We start from the raw sequence: 18,312 nt of genomic DNA on the forward strand, positions 1-18,312 counted from the left end.
ACAGGCTTAACTCTTTGATGCACACATATCTTCATTTAGCTTCTAGCTTTCACAATCACAGTTGGTTGTGCCCTCTTGCTTGTTGAACTCCCCGCAAGGGCCCGATTTATTCTGCATACCTTCACGTACTAGGTGAACTCCTTTCATAGATTGATTTAATCTGTGCGTGATTAATTTCTGTACTGTCTTTTAAAATTAAACTTCACCATCTTAAAGGTTGAACCTGTGAAACTTCCTTTATTTCCTCTCTCTTCTTTCAGAACATCAGCTCCTGCCGGCCTGCCAGCATCGTTGGCCCAGCGGGCACGTTACGCCACTTATTTTGATGTGGCTGTGCTGCGCTGTCTGCTGCAGCCGCACTGGACGGAGGAGGGCGTGCACTGGGCCTTGATGTACTACCTGCAGCGCCTCAGGCAGATCCTGGAGGAGAGGCCTGAACGTCCCCCAGAGCCCTTGGTTGCACCTCTGCCACGGCCACGCAGCAGCTCCATGGTGGCTGCGACACCCTCACTGGTCAACACCCACAAGACTCAGGTCACTCATCGAAACAGCTTTAATAGTCGCCTCTAAGCCATCTTTAGGATGTCCGTGTTGCTCCTGCTGGTTCGTGACCTTTGCCTTCTCTTATTTTTCGTAGGATATGAGCTTAAAATGCAATGAAGAGGGGAAATCTCTGAGCACAGAGACCTTTGCAAGGGTTTCCCTGACTAACCTTCGTCGGCAGGCTGTCCCTGACTTGTCTTCCGACCTGGGCATGAACATCTTCAAGAAGGTCAGAGACTGGCCTTTATGTTTTAAGCTAAAACAATAAATACAGATTCATGTGATTGAGAGGACCTGTTGTTCCACTTCAGTTTAAGAACCGCCGCGAGGACCGCGAGAGAAAGGGCTCCATCCCCTTCCATCACACGGGGAAGAAGCGCCAGCGTCGGATGGGGGTTCCCTTCCTGCTGCACGATGACCACCTGGACGTCTCTCCCACCCGCAGCACCTTCTCCTTCGGAAGCTTCTCTGGCCTGGGTGACGACAGGCGGGCCCTGGAACGTGGAGGCTGGCAGGCCACCATCATGGGTAATGAGATTGGATGCCACCAGTTTGAAGTCTTGCTTCCACTCCACCGAGCTTTCATGAGTCAGAGGATTTAGTCTGGATCTGGCTGTCAGCTGGTGAATTAGGTCACTTCATTGACACTGGTATTCCTTATGAGCTCTCACTGAATAGTGGAGATTAACATTCGCTCAAGGCACAAAAGCAGTTATTATTTTTATTATTTTCAAGAGTTAGTGACTTTTTAAAGGCTTATTTCCATTAAGAAAAAAAACCTACTGTCCTCTTTTACCATGCTGTTATGAACCCACTTAACCTGAGCTGCTGCTAGAAAGATTCAAGTCTGTGTCATAGTGTATAAGTATGAGATACTTCTTACAACATGTCATAATTTGAAACCCATGACTGCTGGAGGGTCAAATTGTTGCTCCTATAGTTTGCTAATTAGAGCAGAAACTCTTAAAAAATAAAAGAAATTATGAAAATGCCCGTAGCTGGCCATTGATAATTATTTTAGCACTTTATGTCTCAAATATTTATACATTGAAATACACTCATTGGACACTGTTTACCTTGCAAAAGAGGTTGCTTTAAGTTTTCATGGTACAGACTAAACAAGGTGCTGGAAATATTCATTAGAGACTTTAAGTCCACATTGACATGATAGCATCACACAATTGCTGCTGATTTCTAGGCTGGACATGCCAGAGGGGCTCTACTGGATCAAGATCTAGTGACTGTGGAGGATGGATGGAAACCATGGACATCAGATACAGCTGGGTAAAAAAAAAAAAGTTTAACTTTCAGCTCAACAAACACCAAAGCCGCAGAGACAGACTCTCTGGGGTAGGCAGGACGTAAATGCACTCTGTCTCTGTGGGCTTTGATGTTTGCTGAGCTTAAAGTTAAGCTTTTCTTTTCAGCTCCATCTGATGTCCACGTTTAGTTGTGTTATTTGGTTGTGTGCTTTCGACCTAAAACGTGTCCATTTGTTGCATCTCTTTCCAGGCAAATTCACACGGCGGGGCAGCACAGACACAGCTGCAGATGCAGACAGCCTGAGTGCCAAACACTCTCATTCCCACCACTCGCTGCTCAGAGACATGCCCGACCACTCTAACAGCCACAGTGACAACACCGTCAAGGAGGGTAAGAAGATGGTTTAAATATGGGCCTGAGCAGGTATTTAAAGCAAGCCCAAAAGTTAAATTTCTAGATGTTAAAAAACCTGAAGGAGTCTTAAAGGGGACCTATTATGACTTTCCTGGTTTCCTGTCATATATACACCGGAAATGAAGGCCACAGTTTCCAAAAAAAAAAAAAAAAAAGAGCTAAAAGCTGCTCTAAATCCTTGTTTTTAGACAGTTTTTTAATACTCTTGGATCTGCATGACATCATTGAGAGAGAATATGCATAATATGGTCATCTCAGAGCAGCCAATCAGAAGAAAGTTGGCTTAAAAGAGGAGGGACTGCACCAAAGCCCAGCCTGAGGTGAAGACGGATTATTTTGAAGCATGAATCATGCAAAGCTGCTCTGTTAGAGTCTCAAATATGGTGCTAGGAATGAGCAAAATGAGTAGACCAGTGTATTGATTTGTCTTTCCTAGGCTTAACAAATCAACAGAACATAGATGATGTCACTCACACAGTTTAAACTCTCTCTTTTGTTGGTAGATGGTTAAAAAACAATAAAAGATAGATCACAGATGTTTTAAATGAGACAAATTAAAGCCGGCATACGTCAAATCAAAATGAGTTCTTAGAGATGCTGGCAGAGTGCAAGAGGAACCACAAACATCCACGTTATTTGAAAGTAAAGCGAAATAAACAAATTATCCACTGCTGATCACATTAGTGTCCATCAGCTACAATAAAGGGAGGACAGATGCTGCCGGCTCCCTTTGAGGCTCGCTGAGCAAAGCAGAAATAGGGCAGGATTATATAACAGCAATATTGTTGTGACAATGCTAATTTACACACAAACTACACACAAAATAAGAGCACCGGCTTTTAAACTGATTCACACTCTGCCACACGCTTTCTGTTTGGGTTTAGCGAGAAAGGAGCTGAATTTGACATGAGGTGCTGCCGGGATGAAAAGTACCAAAGTATCAGGCTCATTTTGTGAGGAAGCTGTCAAAAGGGTCAAATTTGCAGAAAGGACACTTTTGTATTCAGTACATATCACATGCAGGACTGTAGAGATTCAACCGTAAATATGAGAAGAATAAATAAGTGACTGAACTCAAATACGAGAATGAAATGGTTTCTTTTCGTTGACACATGGGCTTCAACATTAACCATTGTTCCATTGTTGCTTTTGAATCGCTTGCCAGATGGCAGCAGGGAGAACAAGCTGTGTCTGGGATGGTTATTGTCTTTAAGTGTCCTCGGAGCGCTGAGGAGACACCTCACCTAATCAGTATCATTGACCCGGTGGGTGTAATCACCCACCCGAGCCTCCCAGTTTTCAACTGTTCACATCCGATCCCAGTTAATGATCTTCACAGTTTGGATGCTTTCTATTGCTTCTGTGTAAAAGGTTCCAAGACCTTGCCAGAGTGCTGTGACATCAGACACAATAACACTTCAATTAATCATTAAAGTCTCAAACTGAGCGTGCCAGGGTTTTTTTTTTTGTGTGTGTGTGTTGATCTCTTACAATTTGAATGCAGCAAGTGAAATGGTGCCAAGTGAAAAAAAGAAAAAAAAAACAGGTTTCACACACATTTCTTCTCAAGTACATCTCTGTACAACCTTCTGGCTGTTGTGCCTTATGTGAAGCTATTAAAGCTAAACCCAAAAGAATAACTTTATGAGCAAAATGCAAAGGTATGTGGAAAACTAAGTACATCCATTATCCTTTTGCTGCTCTGGAACATTCAGGTTTGTGATCACAGAATGCAGCAATGCAAACTTTATAGGAGCAGACGTTCGAGCAAATACCCAAGAGCGACATCAGTTAACATGTTAAATCTTAACATTTATGACAGTACAGTTCCAAAAAGACTGATAAGTGTGGCTTGTTTGGAGAGGTTTCCAGGAGAAAGCCTCTTCTCTGTTAAAAAACATACAAACAAACAAAAAACACGGCAGCACAGTTTAGGTTTGCAAAGTTGCATCTGAACCAACCACAAGACTTCTGTAACAATGTGGTTTGGACAGACGAGACCAAAGTGGAGTTGTTTATTTGTAGTATGAAGCACCACAGTTGGAGAAAATGGAACTCAACACATCAAGACAACCACCTCATACAAACTGGCAGCACAGTGGTGGTGGGGTCATGATTTGGGCTTGTTTTATGGACCTGGTCAGCTTCCAGTCAATGAGTCTTCATGGTCTACCAAATTATCTGTCTGACTGCTGTTATTGGTTCCAACTGGGTCATGCAACAGGAGAATGATCTCAAACAAAGCAGCGATGACTGAAAAAGAAAACAACCAAAGTTCTGCAATGACCCAGTCAAAGTCCAGACCTTTGTACCTGGAACATAACATAGTTAGATAAACATCGAACTAATAATACAAGAAAGGTCTCTATCTACCCATCTGTACATCACTGGAAAAACCACAGCCATTCATCAGATCCACAAAACAGTTGAGCTAAAGCACTATGGAGCTACCTAAGTGGAACAAGAGGGCGATCTCGAGGATCTGTGAGTTAGAAAAACTATTAACCAGGACCGTGTACTCAATAAAAAATGATTTTCTGTTGTCTAAAGTTCGATCTCAGATCTCCACCATCACCATGGCGGCGTTCAACACAACAGTTGCGTCCTTTAACGTGGGCTACGCCGACTTCTTCACTGAGCACATGAAGAAACTCTGCAACCCCGTGGCTGTACCTGAAATCCCAGTGGAGCCGCTGGCATGCGCCAACCTGCCGCGCAGCCTCACTGACTCCTGTATCAACTACTCCTGTCTGGAGGAAGGCGAGAACATCGAGGGCACCAATAACTTTGTGCTGAAAAACGGCATGTTGGACCTCACAGTGAGTGATTTAATTGGACCCTGGGGGCAAATACAGCTATTAGAAGTTATGGCCCTATTTGGCTGCTCTAATAAGCAATTATGTCACCAGTGGGACTCCAAGCAGACTCGATTCTGATGCTTTCCTTTTTAAGTCATAACATCACAGACACTTTACAGTTTCCTTAATTATTTCTCTTATGTTATTGGGACCTTCTTGGTCAAACTAAATAATTCTCTGATTTTGTCACCCTTTCTTTGCCTTCCTTCTTCCAATTTAGGCTATCCTGAGAGCTCTTTACTCCATTCTCAGCCACGATATCAGTTCCAGGATCTGCGACGTGGCTCTCAACATCATCGACTGCCTGCTGCAGCTGGGCGTGGTGCCCGGGATGGGCAAGTTGTCCAAGCCAGATAACAAGGAGAACCAAGAGGCTCGTGTCAAAGATGCGGCAGCTCAGGGCCTCGGAGGAGTCGCCCAGGGAGGCGGGCCGATTGCAGGGGCTGGAGGAGGTGGAGGAGGGGGTGGTGGAGGAGGAGGGGGAGGGGGAAGTGGTGGAGGGAGCGGGCAGGGGAGCAAGGACGATGTGAAAAATAATAAGGATGACGATAAAAAGGTGTGTTTGAACAGGTTTGTTTAGAGTGAGATTGTAAAGGTGTAGGATGCCTGAATGTCTCAACTTGTGTGTTTTCTTGCTTCTCTTCACTGGGAACAGGAAGAAGCTGGTGGCCTCAGCCCCCACCGCCTGGCTTTGACAATGCTCATAAAGATAGTCAAGTCTCTGGGCTGTGCTTACGGCTGTGGTGAGGGCCATCGAGGACTATCAGGAGATCGCCTGAGGATGCAGGTTACTCTCTATTCTCTAATTCTTTGAATGTGTGCAAATAAACACAGTTTCAGATGGTGACATCGATTCATTACCTATTAATTATTTACTGAATTGCTCCTTCGGTGTAATAAAAGTTTAATAAAAATGAAACTCATTGGCTGGAGCACTGGGCTGAGTTTCTAACTTCAGTGAGAGACAGCCGCAATTTCTTTTTAATTCTAATCAATTGGTTTTTTCATTAAAAACAAACATAGCATTAGTTCAGGCAGGCCACAAAACCCTAGCTGCAAATACTGGCTCTTCAACTAATCTCACTGCCAGTGCACATCTACAGATGACTCAGCTGATAGTGATCTAAAAATCAATTCAGAGAGGGTGGTATTTTAACTTGGTTTAGGATCTGCAAGCCACTTTGGAACCCACCTCCACTCATACAGTGGAGACAAAAAGTGCTGTTTAAAAGTATTTTTGTTTGTTTTTTGTTTGTTTGTTTGCATATTTGTCACATTTACATTTACACAAAAACTGAACTTTGTGGAAGGTTTGAGTCCCGCATATCTGGGATCAAACTAACAATGATCCAAAACACACCACCTCTGAATGGTTAGAAACAACCAAAAAAACAAAAACAAAATGAAAGTGTTGGAGAGACATAGTGAAAGTCTGGACTTTAATTTGAATGAGATGCTTTGGCATGAGCTTAAACAGGCTGTTCAGTTAGTTTTTCACACAGGGCCAGGCAGGTTTAAAGAACTTTTCCTTTAAATGAACTAAATCATAATTTAAAAATTGCATTTTGTACTTACTCGGAAGGGGGGGAGATACATTTTCTCAGAACTGCATAAACTACTGAAGATGGAAATAAAAATTTCAATGGTAAATTAAATTTAAAGGAAAGCCACTTTATTGCTAGCTGACTTATTTAAAAAAAAAAAAAAAAGTCCAGCAGCCAGAAACTTTGCTCTTGAAGTTAATTTTTAAAAATCTTTCTTTCAGGCCCAGAACTGCCTCACCAACCTGTATAAGCTGGACAAGCTTCAGTTTCGCCTGACTATGCGCGAGTACGTCAACAGAGACTCCCTCAATAACATAGTCGACTTCCTGCATGCACTGCTGGGCTTCTGCATGGAGCCCATCACTGACAGTAAGTGCTGCGGTGTGTGTTTGTGTGTGTGCGCGAGAGGGATGCAGATACGAGACAGTCACAAAGAAAAATATCATAAATGCTGGTAATAAATGCAGAAACAGGATGAACAACACTGGCTTTGATTGCGTATATTGGATTGTTGCTGAAAAATCGTGTGGTAGGGGTAAAAATATTGTTAATTAATTTGAGCATTATTTTTTTTAAATTAATCGATTAATCGTTAAGTCCACAAAATGTAGGGAAATACAAATGTTGACAAGTTTACAGCTACATCAATGCTTTGAATTAAATACAAGTCTGAATGGTAACATGCTCACAATAACAGAAAAATATATCATTTGCACTTCCTAAACAGAAGTTTGTTAGCATGTTCACCGCTGAGTTCATTGTCCGCATGCTAATTTGCTAGCAACTAATCAACATTTCCATCAGCTATGTGCTAATTAACAATATTTCTTGCATGCTAGCAGGAAGATACTGAACATGCTAACATTACCCTTCTAAACATCAGCATGCTAGCAGCTTATGTGTGAGCATGTTAGCATCCTGGGTGGTGATTACTACCAAATTAAACCAAAGTATTGGATAAATTAAGAATTTTAACTGAACATAAGCTTAAAGTTATCGAAATAGAGTGCTGCAGGAATGAGTCTTACCACCACACAATGAGTTAGCATTTTACACTTATGGTTTCGTCATCTGCCTGAAAGATACCTGTTTATGGTTAACATAGAAGCTTTACATAAGTAGTAATGGTCTGGTCTTTAGCAGTTCTTCTAATTAGGTAAATACAATCTGAGATGAACACAAGACAAATTACAGTATGTCATTATTTTTGGAAAACTAAAAACACCCCAACATTCAGTAGCTTGTTAAAATAAATTGTAGAATAAACACACAATAATGTAAAGTAATTGTTTTAAGGATGACCCCACCAGTCTTTCTTATCACTATGGAGGAATTTTGGTCGACTCTTCTTTTCAACGTAGCTTCAGTTAATTGAGGTTTGCAGGCATTTATTTGTGCACACCTCACTTCAGGTCCCACCACATGTCATGTTGTAGAGTTGCTGCTGTGCTTGGGATCATTGTCCTATTGCATGACCTAGTTTAATCCAGACTTTCAGACAGATGGCCCCACATTTTACTCTAGAATACTTTGGTATACAGAGGAGTTCATGGACAATTCAATAAGTGCAATGTGTCCAGGTCCCGTGGCTGTAAAACAAGCCCAAACATCACCCCTCCATTAATGTGCTACAGTATAAGGTGTTTGTGCTGATATGCTGTGTTTGGTTTTGTGCATTATGGTTAAACATCTCCACTTTGGTCTCATCTGTCCCAAGGACATTTTTTCAGAAGTGTTGTGGTTTTTTCCAGTGCAACTCTGCAAACCTAAACTGTGCTGCCATGTTCTTTTTAGGGAGAAGAAGGCAGCCCTTACAAACAAGCCATACTTATTCAGTCTTTTTATAATTGTACTGTCATGAACTTTGACATTATGAACTTTGACATTTAACATGCTAACTGAGGCCTGTAGAATCTGAGTTGTAGCTCTTCAGTTTTTGCTTGGACAACCTTTCATGGGAAGATTGGGGCATTGTGTTAAAACACACCTGGATGCTCCAGAGCAGCAAACTGAGACAACTTCTCCTCTTATAGAGATGCTGATGATCAATTATTCAAGTGCATCTGATTAGCAGTACCTGGCTGTTACCCTGTTAATTCCTATGGTAGCAGTAAGGGTATAGTTAGTTTTCCACAGGACTATAAATAAGTGTGTCATAGGCTAGGTATTTGCCAACAAGCTAAAGAAACAAGAATATAGGGGAGATTTTGTAAAGTCATGCAACATTAGCATTAATCCTCACTCCCTTATTAGTCATTCAGCCCCTTCCTAAGCCTGATTCTGTTGAAGGGCTTTTCCTGTTAAAAGGGATTTCTTTCTTCCCGCTGTTGCCAAGTCCTGCAAACAGAGGGCTGTTTGATTATTTGGGTTTTCTCTAATATAATATGATTTTTACCCTAAATGTGCTTTGAGATGACTGTAGTTGTAAACCAGTGAAACCAAAATCAAAAACCACTAAAATTTTATGGAGCTTTATCCTTTTGAATGAAATCATTAAGTATCATACACCTATATTTCCCACAGAGCTTTTTTTCGAAAGTAATTCAAAAAGTTAATGGAAGAATCCCATTGGCCTCTTGTCAACAGGCTAATATGGAAATGTGTCATTCCTGCAGCAAAATTACAGTGTGAGGGAATTACAGTACTCAAGACTCAAGATATTCATCTTAACAGTATATGCACAAGCGAATTTGTTTATTTATTTTTTAAATCAAAGGCTTAAACGATTAATCGATTTCCAAGTTAACTGTTCGGTAAATGTTTCAACCTAATGGCGCAGATATTTATGCTCTAGCAAAGTCTGTCAGGTTTATTTTACTCAGATCTGTCCCATTAAAAGGTCTAGTGTGGACGCTACAGTACAGGCCAATATAAATGAAATAATATCACATAAAGAGGTAAATACTTAAAGCTCTAGTGTGGTCGACAAAGCTGAATTGTCCTACCACTGTCTCACCCCGCACTTCGACTTTGCATTTCAGCGCTATCTCTGTTTATATATGTGTTTTCCCCCTTCCTCCTTCCACTTATCTCCGCTCGTCCGTGTCGCTTTCCTTCGTTGTCCTCCTCCTCCTCCTGCTTCCATCCTCCTCCTTTTTCTTCATCCACTTCAATGAGCTGAATCCTACCTTCCTTACACGCTCATCCATTCTGTACACTTGCCAATCCAGAGCTTTGCCCATTACATTCCTGCTCAATCAGTGGCTTTTATCGATGAGCATTAGGACACATCCTACATGCCAATTCAGTTTTGCACTGGAATTTGAAGATTTTTCTACAAGAGACAATTGGCAAGTTACTGAACCGATGAGTGTTTTTTAATTTTGAAAGTGAACAGGGCACCTTGTTTAGTTTTCAGTGTGTGTGTGGGTGTGTGTTATTTTTTTAAGTGTGTGTGTTTGCATCTTGGGGGTTCACCTCCTCGTGGAGGTGGGGTGCCACTTCCTTTCTGACACCGCCTTACATGTCTGTGCTGGCCTGATGTCAATCAACTTTGTGCCCCGCCTCTTTTCTCTTGCAGAGTACGGCAGTGCAGGTGAGAGGTCCAGGAGGGCGAAAAAAGAAACATCGGTAGATACACATGATCAATAATCAATAACAGTTGATAATATAAGCAATAAGATGACTACACTGACCTGATCAGACCCTTCCCTAGACACCGCTTTCATTGCTGCACCCCTCACTCTGTCCGAAAAGTGACAAACTCGCCTGCAACTCTAAAAGTTCTGGTTTAATCTGGCTGATATATTAATCTAACTGGACCAAGAGACTAAACCCTCTACTGTATGTTTTTAAAGCAGGCCTTAGTCACTTGCATGTATTCCTTACTCCCTACTCAGAATCCTTTTCAGTTTGGCTTCTCCCCCATATGCTTTATTAACCCCCTTTTCCTTTGCCCCCTCTCCTTCCTTCCTTGTTGTACGGGCTCACTGTTGTATGCTCAGTGCTGTCAGCAATGACTAAACCACCTGCTGTGTCATCCATGGTCTCTCCTGCCTCCCTGCTGCTTCCAGACAAGGCGGGCTTCGGAAACAACTTCGCCACAGGAGACAACAAATCTGTAGCCCAGAATATGGAGGCCGTGGTGGTGGGCTGCATGTTCAAGTCCCTCATCACCCGCTGCGCCTCAACCACACATGAGCTGCACAGCCCCGAGAACCTGGTGAGTGGGGCGTGAAATCGTCTACCTGGTTGCCTTCCAGCTGTTTTGGTGCTCCGCATTAGATTCATTAGTTAAATTAATGCTTTATTATAGATAAAGACGCTTGATCTCATTCGTTGTATCAGACATGCTATCTAAGCTGCTCTCTGGTCTGCTAGAACATGTATTGTAGATGTAGGTCTGTGCAAAAATCAAGAGCCACCCCTCATTTCTTTATATTTTACTTCCAAGAAAGGTCTTTCCAACTTTTTCTTTAGACATTGGCTTCTTTTTCCAGACCATTCTCCTTCCCAACGCATAACATACTGACGATTTGTCACATCCTGAGGCGTCCCATAGGAACGCAAGAGGTAACCTTCCGCGTCCCTATGATACGCGCCGGATTGTGGATGAAATCCAATAGACGCTCCCAGCAGTAATACATGTTCCAGCTGTGTATTCCAGCTCTAACCCTAACCTTAATCCTAACCATAAACATAACCTTATCCCTAACTTTAACCACAATCTTAATCATATTAGATTGTTTTTTCCAAAGCAATTAATGATGAGAAAGTAAAATAAATGTACATGCGTAGATTCCTTCCAAACGGTTCTCATGTTTCCGAACGCATAACATACTGAAGATTTGTCACATGGCGACGTATGTTACATTTTGGGATGAGAACGTGTTGTCTTTTTCACTCATTTTCAGTCCAGTTCTTGACAGAAAACTTAGCAAAGAACCAATATTAAATTATATCTGTAGGCACTTTTTTACTAGCACCCTCTCACAAAAATGCATCATTTGTTCCCATTGCTTTAGTAGAACCTATGAAAAATGCAAAAGAGATCACAGTTCAACAGGCATAAAATACTATTGTATGCCTGTAACAGTATTTGTGTACCAACAAAGTGATTTACAAAGAGCTACCAGCTGAAAACTTCTCAGGATGGTGTGTAGTGTTTCCTTACAAAATTTGAGGAAACTGGACAAACGGAGGACAAAAGAAGAAATATCAGGCCTACAAAACTATCTACAGCAGTTAAACAGGATCTGAAGGTCACCTGACACAGTGCCGGAGAGATGCACCTGGACCTTCAGCTAATCAGCTACTGTTCACTGAAGCCTCATGAGAAATGGAGATTCTGTTAAGGTTTGAGCTGCATTTCAGTCAGTGGTGTTGGAGAACTTGTCAAAATTGATGAATTATGAACACAGAAAAGTACCACCAGATTTTGATCAGATTACCTTGACAGAGAACAGAACAAAAGGCAGAAATATCCAAAGAAGAGCTTTGAAAGTCCTTCAAGAAGCCTGGAGAACTATTCCTGAAGACGACTTAAAGAAATGACAAGAAAGAGAGTTCAGACTGTGCTGAGAATAAAGATGGTCACACCAAATATTGACTTTCAAGCTTATTAGAATTGTAAAAACTCAGTTTTTGCCTTATGTTTTGTATTTCCATGTATGTTTGCACATGTTTTACTTTTCTTTTTTAGAAAATTTTGAAGGGAGCTCGCACCAGACTATATTAAACATGCAGTTTAGTTTTTCCGCACCATTTTCTGTCTTTTGTACAGAGGTTTTATGCATCAGCAGAGTTTAAAAACACAGAGTTTCTGTGTGACAGTTTTTTCCCCTTTTTATGTCTGACACGATATCTGCTGTTCCCCTTAAGAGTGTTTCATAATAGCTATATATCTTCTTTCAGGCCAAGGTCAAGTCAAGATGAGCTGATTTGTTTAGCATCCATCAGCTACACAGGCACTTCAAACTGAGTCGTATACGGAAAAGAATCAGATAGCACAAGTATGATGGTTCAAAAAAGCAAAAATCTAAATACAAAAAAAGATGATAAGCACAATCTGACAAACTGAAAGAGCAAGAGACTATATATGTAGAGGGAAATGACTGGACCACAAATCACAGCTGAAACTAATTGGGGTTGATTAGGGCCGGCAGTCAGAAAGGGTGGCAAAGAGAAAGCTTCTGTCTCTTTTTGTCTCCTAACTGATGAACATAATAAAGCAGGAAGTGACTAACATGATCACAGCACACTAATCTGTAGGCTAGAGCTGAAATGTTTTGAATTAAAATAATGTTAGCGTGCAAATTATAGCTATAAACTACTTTTTTCATATAATTCATGTAATTTTCAGATGCTCTTTAGTAAAACTGCATATGGAGTGCAATTCTTTTTAAACCTAATGTCTAATTAAACAATATACAGTTGTCTTAAAAGTGAAATTGCAGATAAAGTGACATTTATGACAGCTTAGATTGTGTTTAACTTAGTTAAAATCAGGTCCACAGTAAGTGTCTTAAGGAATATACGTAAGTTGCTTAAATTTGTGCTGAATTCAACTAAAAACAATATTTCTTTCACACTTTTATATCCATATTAAGGTCTAAAAATCACCACAATACTCAGAATCTGTTATCAAATATCCAATGCACCCTTGATAAGTGTATTTGGATGCGTCTGAAAGCATTGAAGTACCTCGGCCTCTCTGCGGTGCTTGCAGAGCCTTTAGGCTGGCGTGAGTGGTGTACGTTGGCGGAGGATGACACACTTTTCGAGGCAGGCTTTGTTATGGCACGAAATCAGAGGCCACCCACTCACAAGCTGGAGCTGGTGGCTTGACAAAAACACAAGCCTGCTCCCGCACATTTGCTCAAAATTACATACTGTTCACACTGGCTGCTGATTCTCTCTTTTCTCTTTCACACATTCTTTTGCTCTCACTTTGTTTGTCTCACTCTGTCCTTTCCCAGGGTCTGTACTGTGACATCCGCCAGCTGGTCCAGTTCATTAAAGAGGCCCACGGAAACGTGTTCCGCAGGGTGGCACTGAGCGCGCTCCTGGACAGCGCGGAGAAGGTCACCGCCACCAAGAAACCTGATGAGAAGGAGGAGACCAAACAGCCCGGTCCCAGGAGGTACACTCAATGGCTAGAAACGGTCTTAATGTGACTTCACGGTGAAAAATAAATGTCTTGCTGCAGTCATTACTGTCAAATTTAAAGCCCATCACCTTGTAAAGGTAACAGAGCTCTGCTTCTCATCACTGCTTGACTTTTTTGTTTTTTGTCCTGTCTGCATCTGTTTGTTTTTTTGCTTGAGTGACTGATTTGATGTTCTTATTTCCAAAATAATGTGGCTGTTAGCGCTCTGGGTAGCCCTGCCAGGAGGCAGCTCAGCTGTGTTTGCTGCTTTATCTGACAGCCGCCACCGCATGCCATGGCACTGAAGAGAATAAACTACCTCTGACTTATTTTATTTCCACGTTTGAGGCTACAAAGTCACATGACTGCTGGCTGTGAAGCGGTGCCCATATAGAAAGCATAGACTTACAGTTGCAGAGACAGCTGACTCTTTGTATCTGTACCACTCCGTTTCTACTTAGACTCATGGACTATATATAAAAGATGGACACAGCCACCACAATCGTACTGATTTTTGTTTTGAAGCTTCACTGTTGCCGTCTTTGTTTTTTGTTTGTTTTTTAAACTGGACCTCAAAACCAAGGGCTGGATCTCGTTTACAAACCCAGACACATATGGTGTCTTCTTGTATCATCTATTTCACTCTAATTGTGACCCCGTTTATTAAATGACCATCGTAATGATACAGTGGTCCCTCGTTTATCGAGGGAGTTACATTCTAAAAATAACCTGCGATAGGTGAAATACACAAAATAGCCAACTTTATTTTTTACAATTCTTATAGATGTTTCAAGGCTGTAAAACCCCTCACTACATACTTTATACGCTTTTCTCAGACAGGCACGAACATTTTCACACTTTTCTCTCTTGTTTAAACACTCTCGAAGTTCAAACCTTCGTAGAAAAATAAGTCCAGTATTATGGAATGAAACCAAGGCACCCGCGGTTGCCTTTGAAGGTGCAAAACGTTTCATCGACATTGTTGTGTTTGTTGGGGAGGAAACGTACAAACATACAGTACAGCACTTCAGAGTCACACTGCTAACAATCGAAGATTTGTGTAAATTTGATACGCTGAACGCATTCTGTACTCTGATTGGTCTACAGCCAATCAGGACGCAGAACACAATGCGCTGTTAAAAAAAAAAAATCCACAAAACAGCGAGGCCACAAAAGGTGAACCACGTTATAGTGAGGGCCCACTGTACACAATAAACTTCAAGCTAGTAAATGAGACCTCATCATAAACTCATCAGAAAGGTAGTTACTGAGGTCTTGGATCAAGAGAGGAGGAGGGTTATTTTCTCATAGACTTGTGTCCAATCTGACTTCTTTTTAATCCCCTGCTGGCCATTAGAAAGAATGCATTTTTGAGGCTTGTCTGTCTTTTATATATAAGGTACGGTTAGAAGGCACTGGTTGGAAGAAGTTTAAGTAAAATACACTGCTAAAAAAATTAAAGGAACACCTTGAAAACTCATCAGATCTAAATAGGGAAAAATTATTCTGGATGTTTATATTGATGTGGACTGGTTGGGTAATGTGTTAGAAACTTAAGGAGGCTACATCATTTGATGTAAATGAAAATTAAACCTAGAAATTATACAGCAAGCTAATCTGTTTTACCGAAACCTTATAGCCTAAACACAAATGGTATCAATTCTTTCATTCTCCAGGAACTGCCTTTATACTCTTCCCACATGAGCACTAGGAGGGACTCAGAACCTACTGCACCACCGTAGGATCTGACAGTTGGTCCATTTACTTCATCCTGACACCTAATGGCAGTCAGGGTGTCACTGCCTAGAGCAGGGGTGTCGAACTCCAGGCCTCGAGGGCCGGTGTCCTGCAGGTTTTAGATGTGTCTTTGATCCAACACAGCTGATTTAAATGGCTAAATTACCTCCTCAACATGTCTTGAAGTTCTCCAGAGGCCTGGTAATGAACTAATCATTTGACTAGTTGACCAAGGGTGATATCTAAAACCTGCAAGACACCGGCCCTCGAGGCCTGGAGTTTGACACCCCTGGCCTAGAGAGATCTGTGTATGGGTATGCCTCCCCAGACCATCACTGACCCAGAAACAAACTGGTTATGCTGAACGATGTTACAGGCAGCATAACAACCCTTTCACATCTGTCACATGAGTTCAATCATCTCATCTGTGAAAATCACAGGGCAACAGTGGTGGACCTGCCAATTCTAGTATTCTATGGCAAATGCCAATCGGGCTCCACTGTGCCAGGCAATGAGTATAGGGCCAGTAGAGGATGTTAGGCCTTCAGGCCACCCTCATGAAGTCTTTTCTGATTGTTTGGTCAGAAACATTCACATCAGTGGCCTGCTGGTGATCATTTTGAAGGGCTATGGCAGGAGCAGTTACTGAGTTAAGGGCCTTCTATGGCCCTGTTCAGCTCTCCTAGAGTAACTGCCTGTCTGCTGGAATCTCCTCCATGCTCTTAAACTCTGCTGGATACACAGCAAACCTTCAGCCAATGGCACATATTGATGTGGTCCCCTGACGGATTTGGACTACCTGTGCAACATGTATAGGTTCCAGGTCTGGTCATTTAGTTTGACACTAAATGAGTAGTGACACCGTGCTACTAAATTGACCAGATCCTACAAGTTTGACCGACTGGATGCTATACTCTGAATAAAATGTGTTCCTTTAATTTTTTAACAGTTCATATGAAATAAAATATGTAAAAGACATCAGTTCAGTGGAGATTAAAGTAGTGCGATGCCTAAATTACAGGTCAGAATGGAGCCTTGAATCAGGTGGCCTGAGCGCTATGTCTGTGTGTTGGGGTGTGTGTGTGCGCGCAGGTCAGAGGCGGGTGTGTCCGGGGAGAAGGGTCAGGTGTCCAGTACTGCAGACGAGTGTCGCAGCTACATCTCCAGTAGACCCCCCCAGACACCCGAACAGTGAGTGTCCGCCTCACCTCTCCATAAAGCACCATCTCCGTCGAGCTCAGCTGCCATTTCTCTGCTCAAAGTAGAAAAAGCTCTTCCTGTTGCTCCTTCTTAACCCTCTGATAAACATTCAGTTTATACCAAAACATCCTGTAAAATAAAAAAGAAGTAAAAAGTGTTTTGTGGGAAATGTTTTATCCTTGTGCTTACCTTTCCTCTCCTCCTCTCTCTGCTTCTAGTGAAGAACAGATCCCGGGTGCTCTGCTGGGCAGGAAGGATTTTTGGAGGAAGATGTTCAAGTCGCAGAGCGCCGCCAGTGACACCAGCAGCCAGTCGGAACAAGACACCTCAGAGTGCACCACCGCACACTCTGGCACCACCACCGACCGCCGCTCACGATCCAGATCCCGTCGCATTTCGCTTCGCAAGAAGTTGAAGCTGCCTATCGGTAAGAGCAGCCTCTTCTTACCCAAGGAAGTCCCTGGGTAGGTTCAAAATAAAAGTCTTAAAACTACAGTGAGCTTTTGCCTCCTAGTAAGTGACGAGAATGCACTAGAAAATATGCACTAGCTCGAAAATAGGATTTCTCTAAAAGATTAGGCAGCCTAAGGCTATGTGTGCTTATGGAGACTTACAAATCATCCTTTTATTGAGCAGCGGTATACATTTCAACAACCATATCTCATTGCATTTGCTCTTACTTTGAAATCCCCTCTAACATAATGTGTTTTATGTGTTCAACATTGTGGCACTGCCTGCCCCGAGGCTAAGTCACTTCATCTCTTTGGTCTGTTTTGTGCTCCTTTTTGTGCCATAGCATGCCGCAGGACTGTTCGCCTACCGCTCACTCTCTCTGTCCTACGTATGTCGATGTGGAACCATCTTCATACTGTATCCGTACCATGTCTGTGTTGTGTTGATCATCCCAACCCCCTAGCATGTTTGCAGACCTGTGGAAAAAAAACTGATTTAAATGAAGAGAGTACATGCTTATTTAGCACGCGTTGCTCTAGGGAAGCAAATAAGCTTCACCCTTAAATGAAGAAAATTAAAACCTAGGGATCATGTGTAGGGTGATGATAGACTAAGTTTGTATTTTTGCAACATAAGGCCCAGGGGCCAGAATCAGCTCAGCAAACACTTTAATCCAGCCTCATTGGACGGCTTTGGAAAACGTGAGGGATGGCGTAGATTTTGGACTTTTAACTGTATTGTCATAAGTTTTACAGCTTTATTTTTACTGATAATAACTTCATTCATGCTATACCAAAGTAACTAACTTGTAGATTAAAAAAATAAATGATGGAAAGTTCCTGTTTTTTTTTTTTACTATTTGCTTTAGAAATCTCTTTTTTTATTTTTATATTTTTAACAATGAAACAAAAAAGAAATTCTGTTTAATTACAGCACAGTCTGAACAATGAGCTGTAATTTCACACTGTTAGGTGTGGGCTGTGTGCGGACAGGGATAGGACCCAAGGTGCAGACTCCAGAGACAAACGTAAATTGAAATAGCTTTAATGCTGAACTCAAACATAACATAACTGGAAAAAATCTAAATAAACTTAAACCGGCGGATTGACAAAACACACAGCAAAATAAACGGTAGATCGCGACACGGACACAGAGAAACACAGGGCTTAAATACAAAGAGGGAGCAATCAGGGAATGAATAACAGGAGGGAAA

General features: G+C 41.8%; 1 protein-coding gene across 1 annotated transcript in view; it reads left to right on the top strand.

Moving 5' to 3' along the window:
* Positions 1-18,312, top strand: part of unc80 (unc-80 homolog (C. elegans)) — a 71,083-nt gene that overhangs the window by 17,945 nt on the left and 34,826 nt on the right. Inside the window, exons 8-20 of the mRNA XM_082523788.1 lie at positions 261-534; positions 638-772; positions 855-1,071; positions 2,056-2,196; positions 4,771-5,039; positions 5,299-5,634; positions 5,734-5,865; positions 6,844-6,991; positions 10,143-10,157; positions 10,567-10,784; positions 13,540-13,703; positions 16,539-16,637; positions 16,865-17,073. Coding sequence (XP_082379914.1) covers positions 261-534; positions 638-772; positions 855-1,071; positions 2,056-2,196; positions 4,771-5,039; positions 5,299-5,634; positions 5,734-5,865; positions 6,844-6,991; positions 10,143-10,157; positions 10,567-10,784; positions 13,540-13,703; positions 16,539-16,637; positions 16,865-17,073 — 2,357 coding nt within the window. The remainder of the gene's footprint in view (positions 1-260; positions 535-637; positions 773-854; positions 1,072-2,055; positions 2,197-4,770; positions 5,040-5,298; positions 5,635-5,733; positions 5,866-6,843; positions 6,992-10,142; positions 10,158-10,566; positions 10,785-13,539; positions 13,704-16,538; positions 16,638-16,864; positions 17,074-18,312) is intronic.

This window comes from Aulonocara stuartgranti, assembly GCF_965226115.1.
Source record: "Aulonocara stuartgranti genome assembly, chromosome: 23".
Taxonomy (NCBI): Eukaryota; Metazoa; Chordata; class Actinopteri; order Cichliformes; family Cichlidae; genus Aulonocara; species Aulonocara stuartgranti.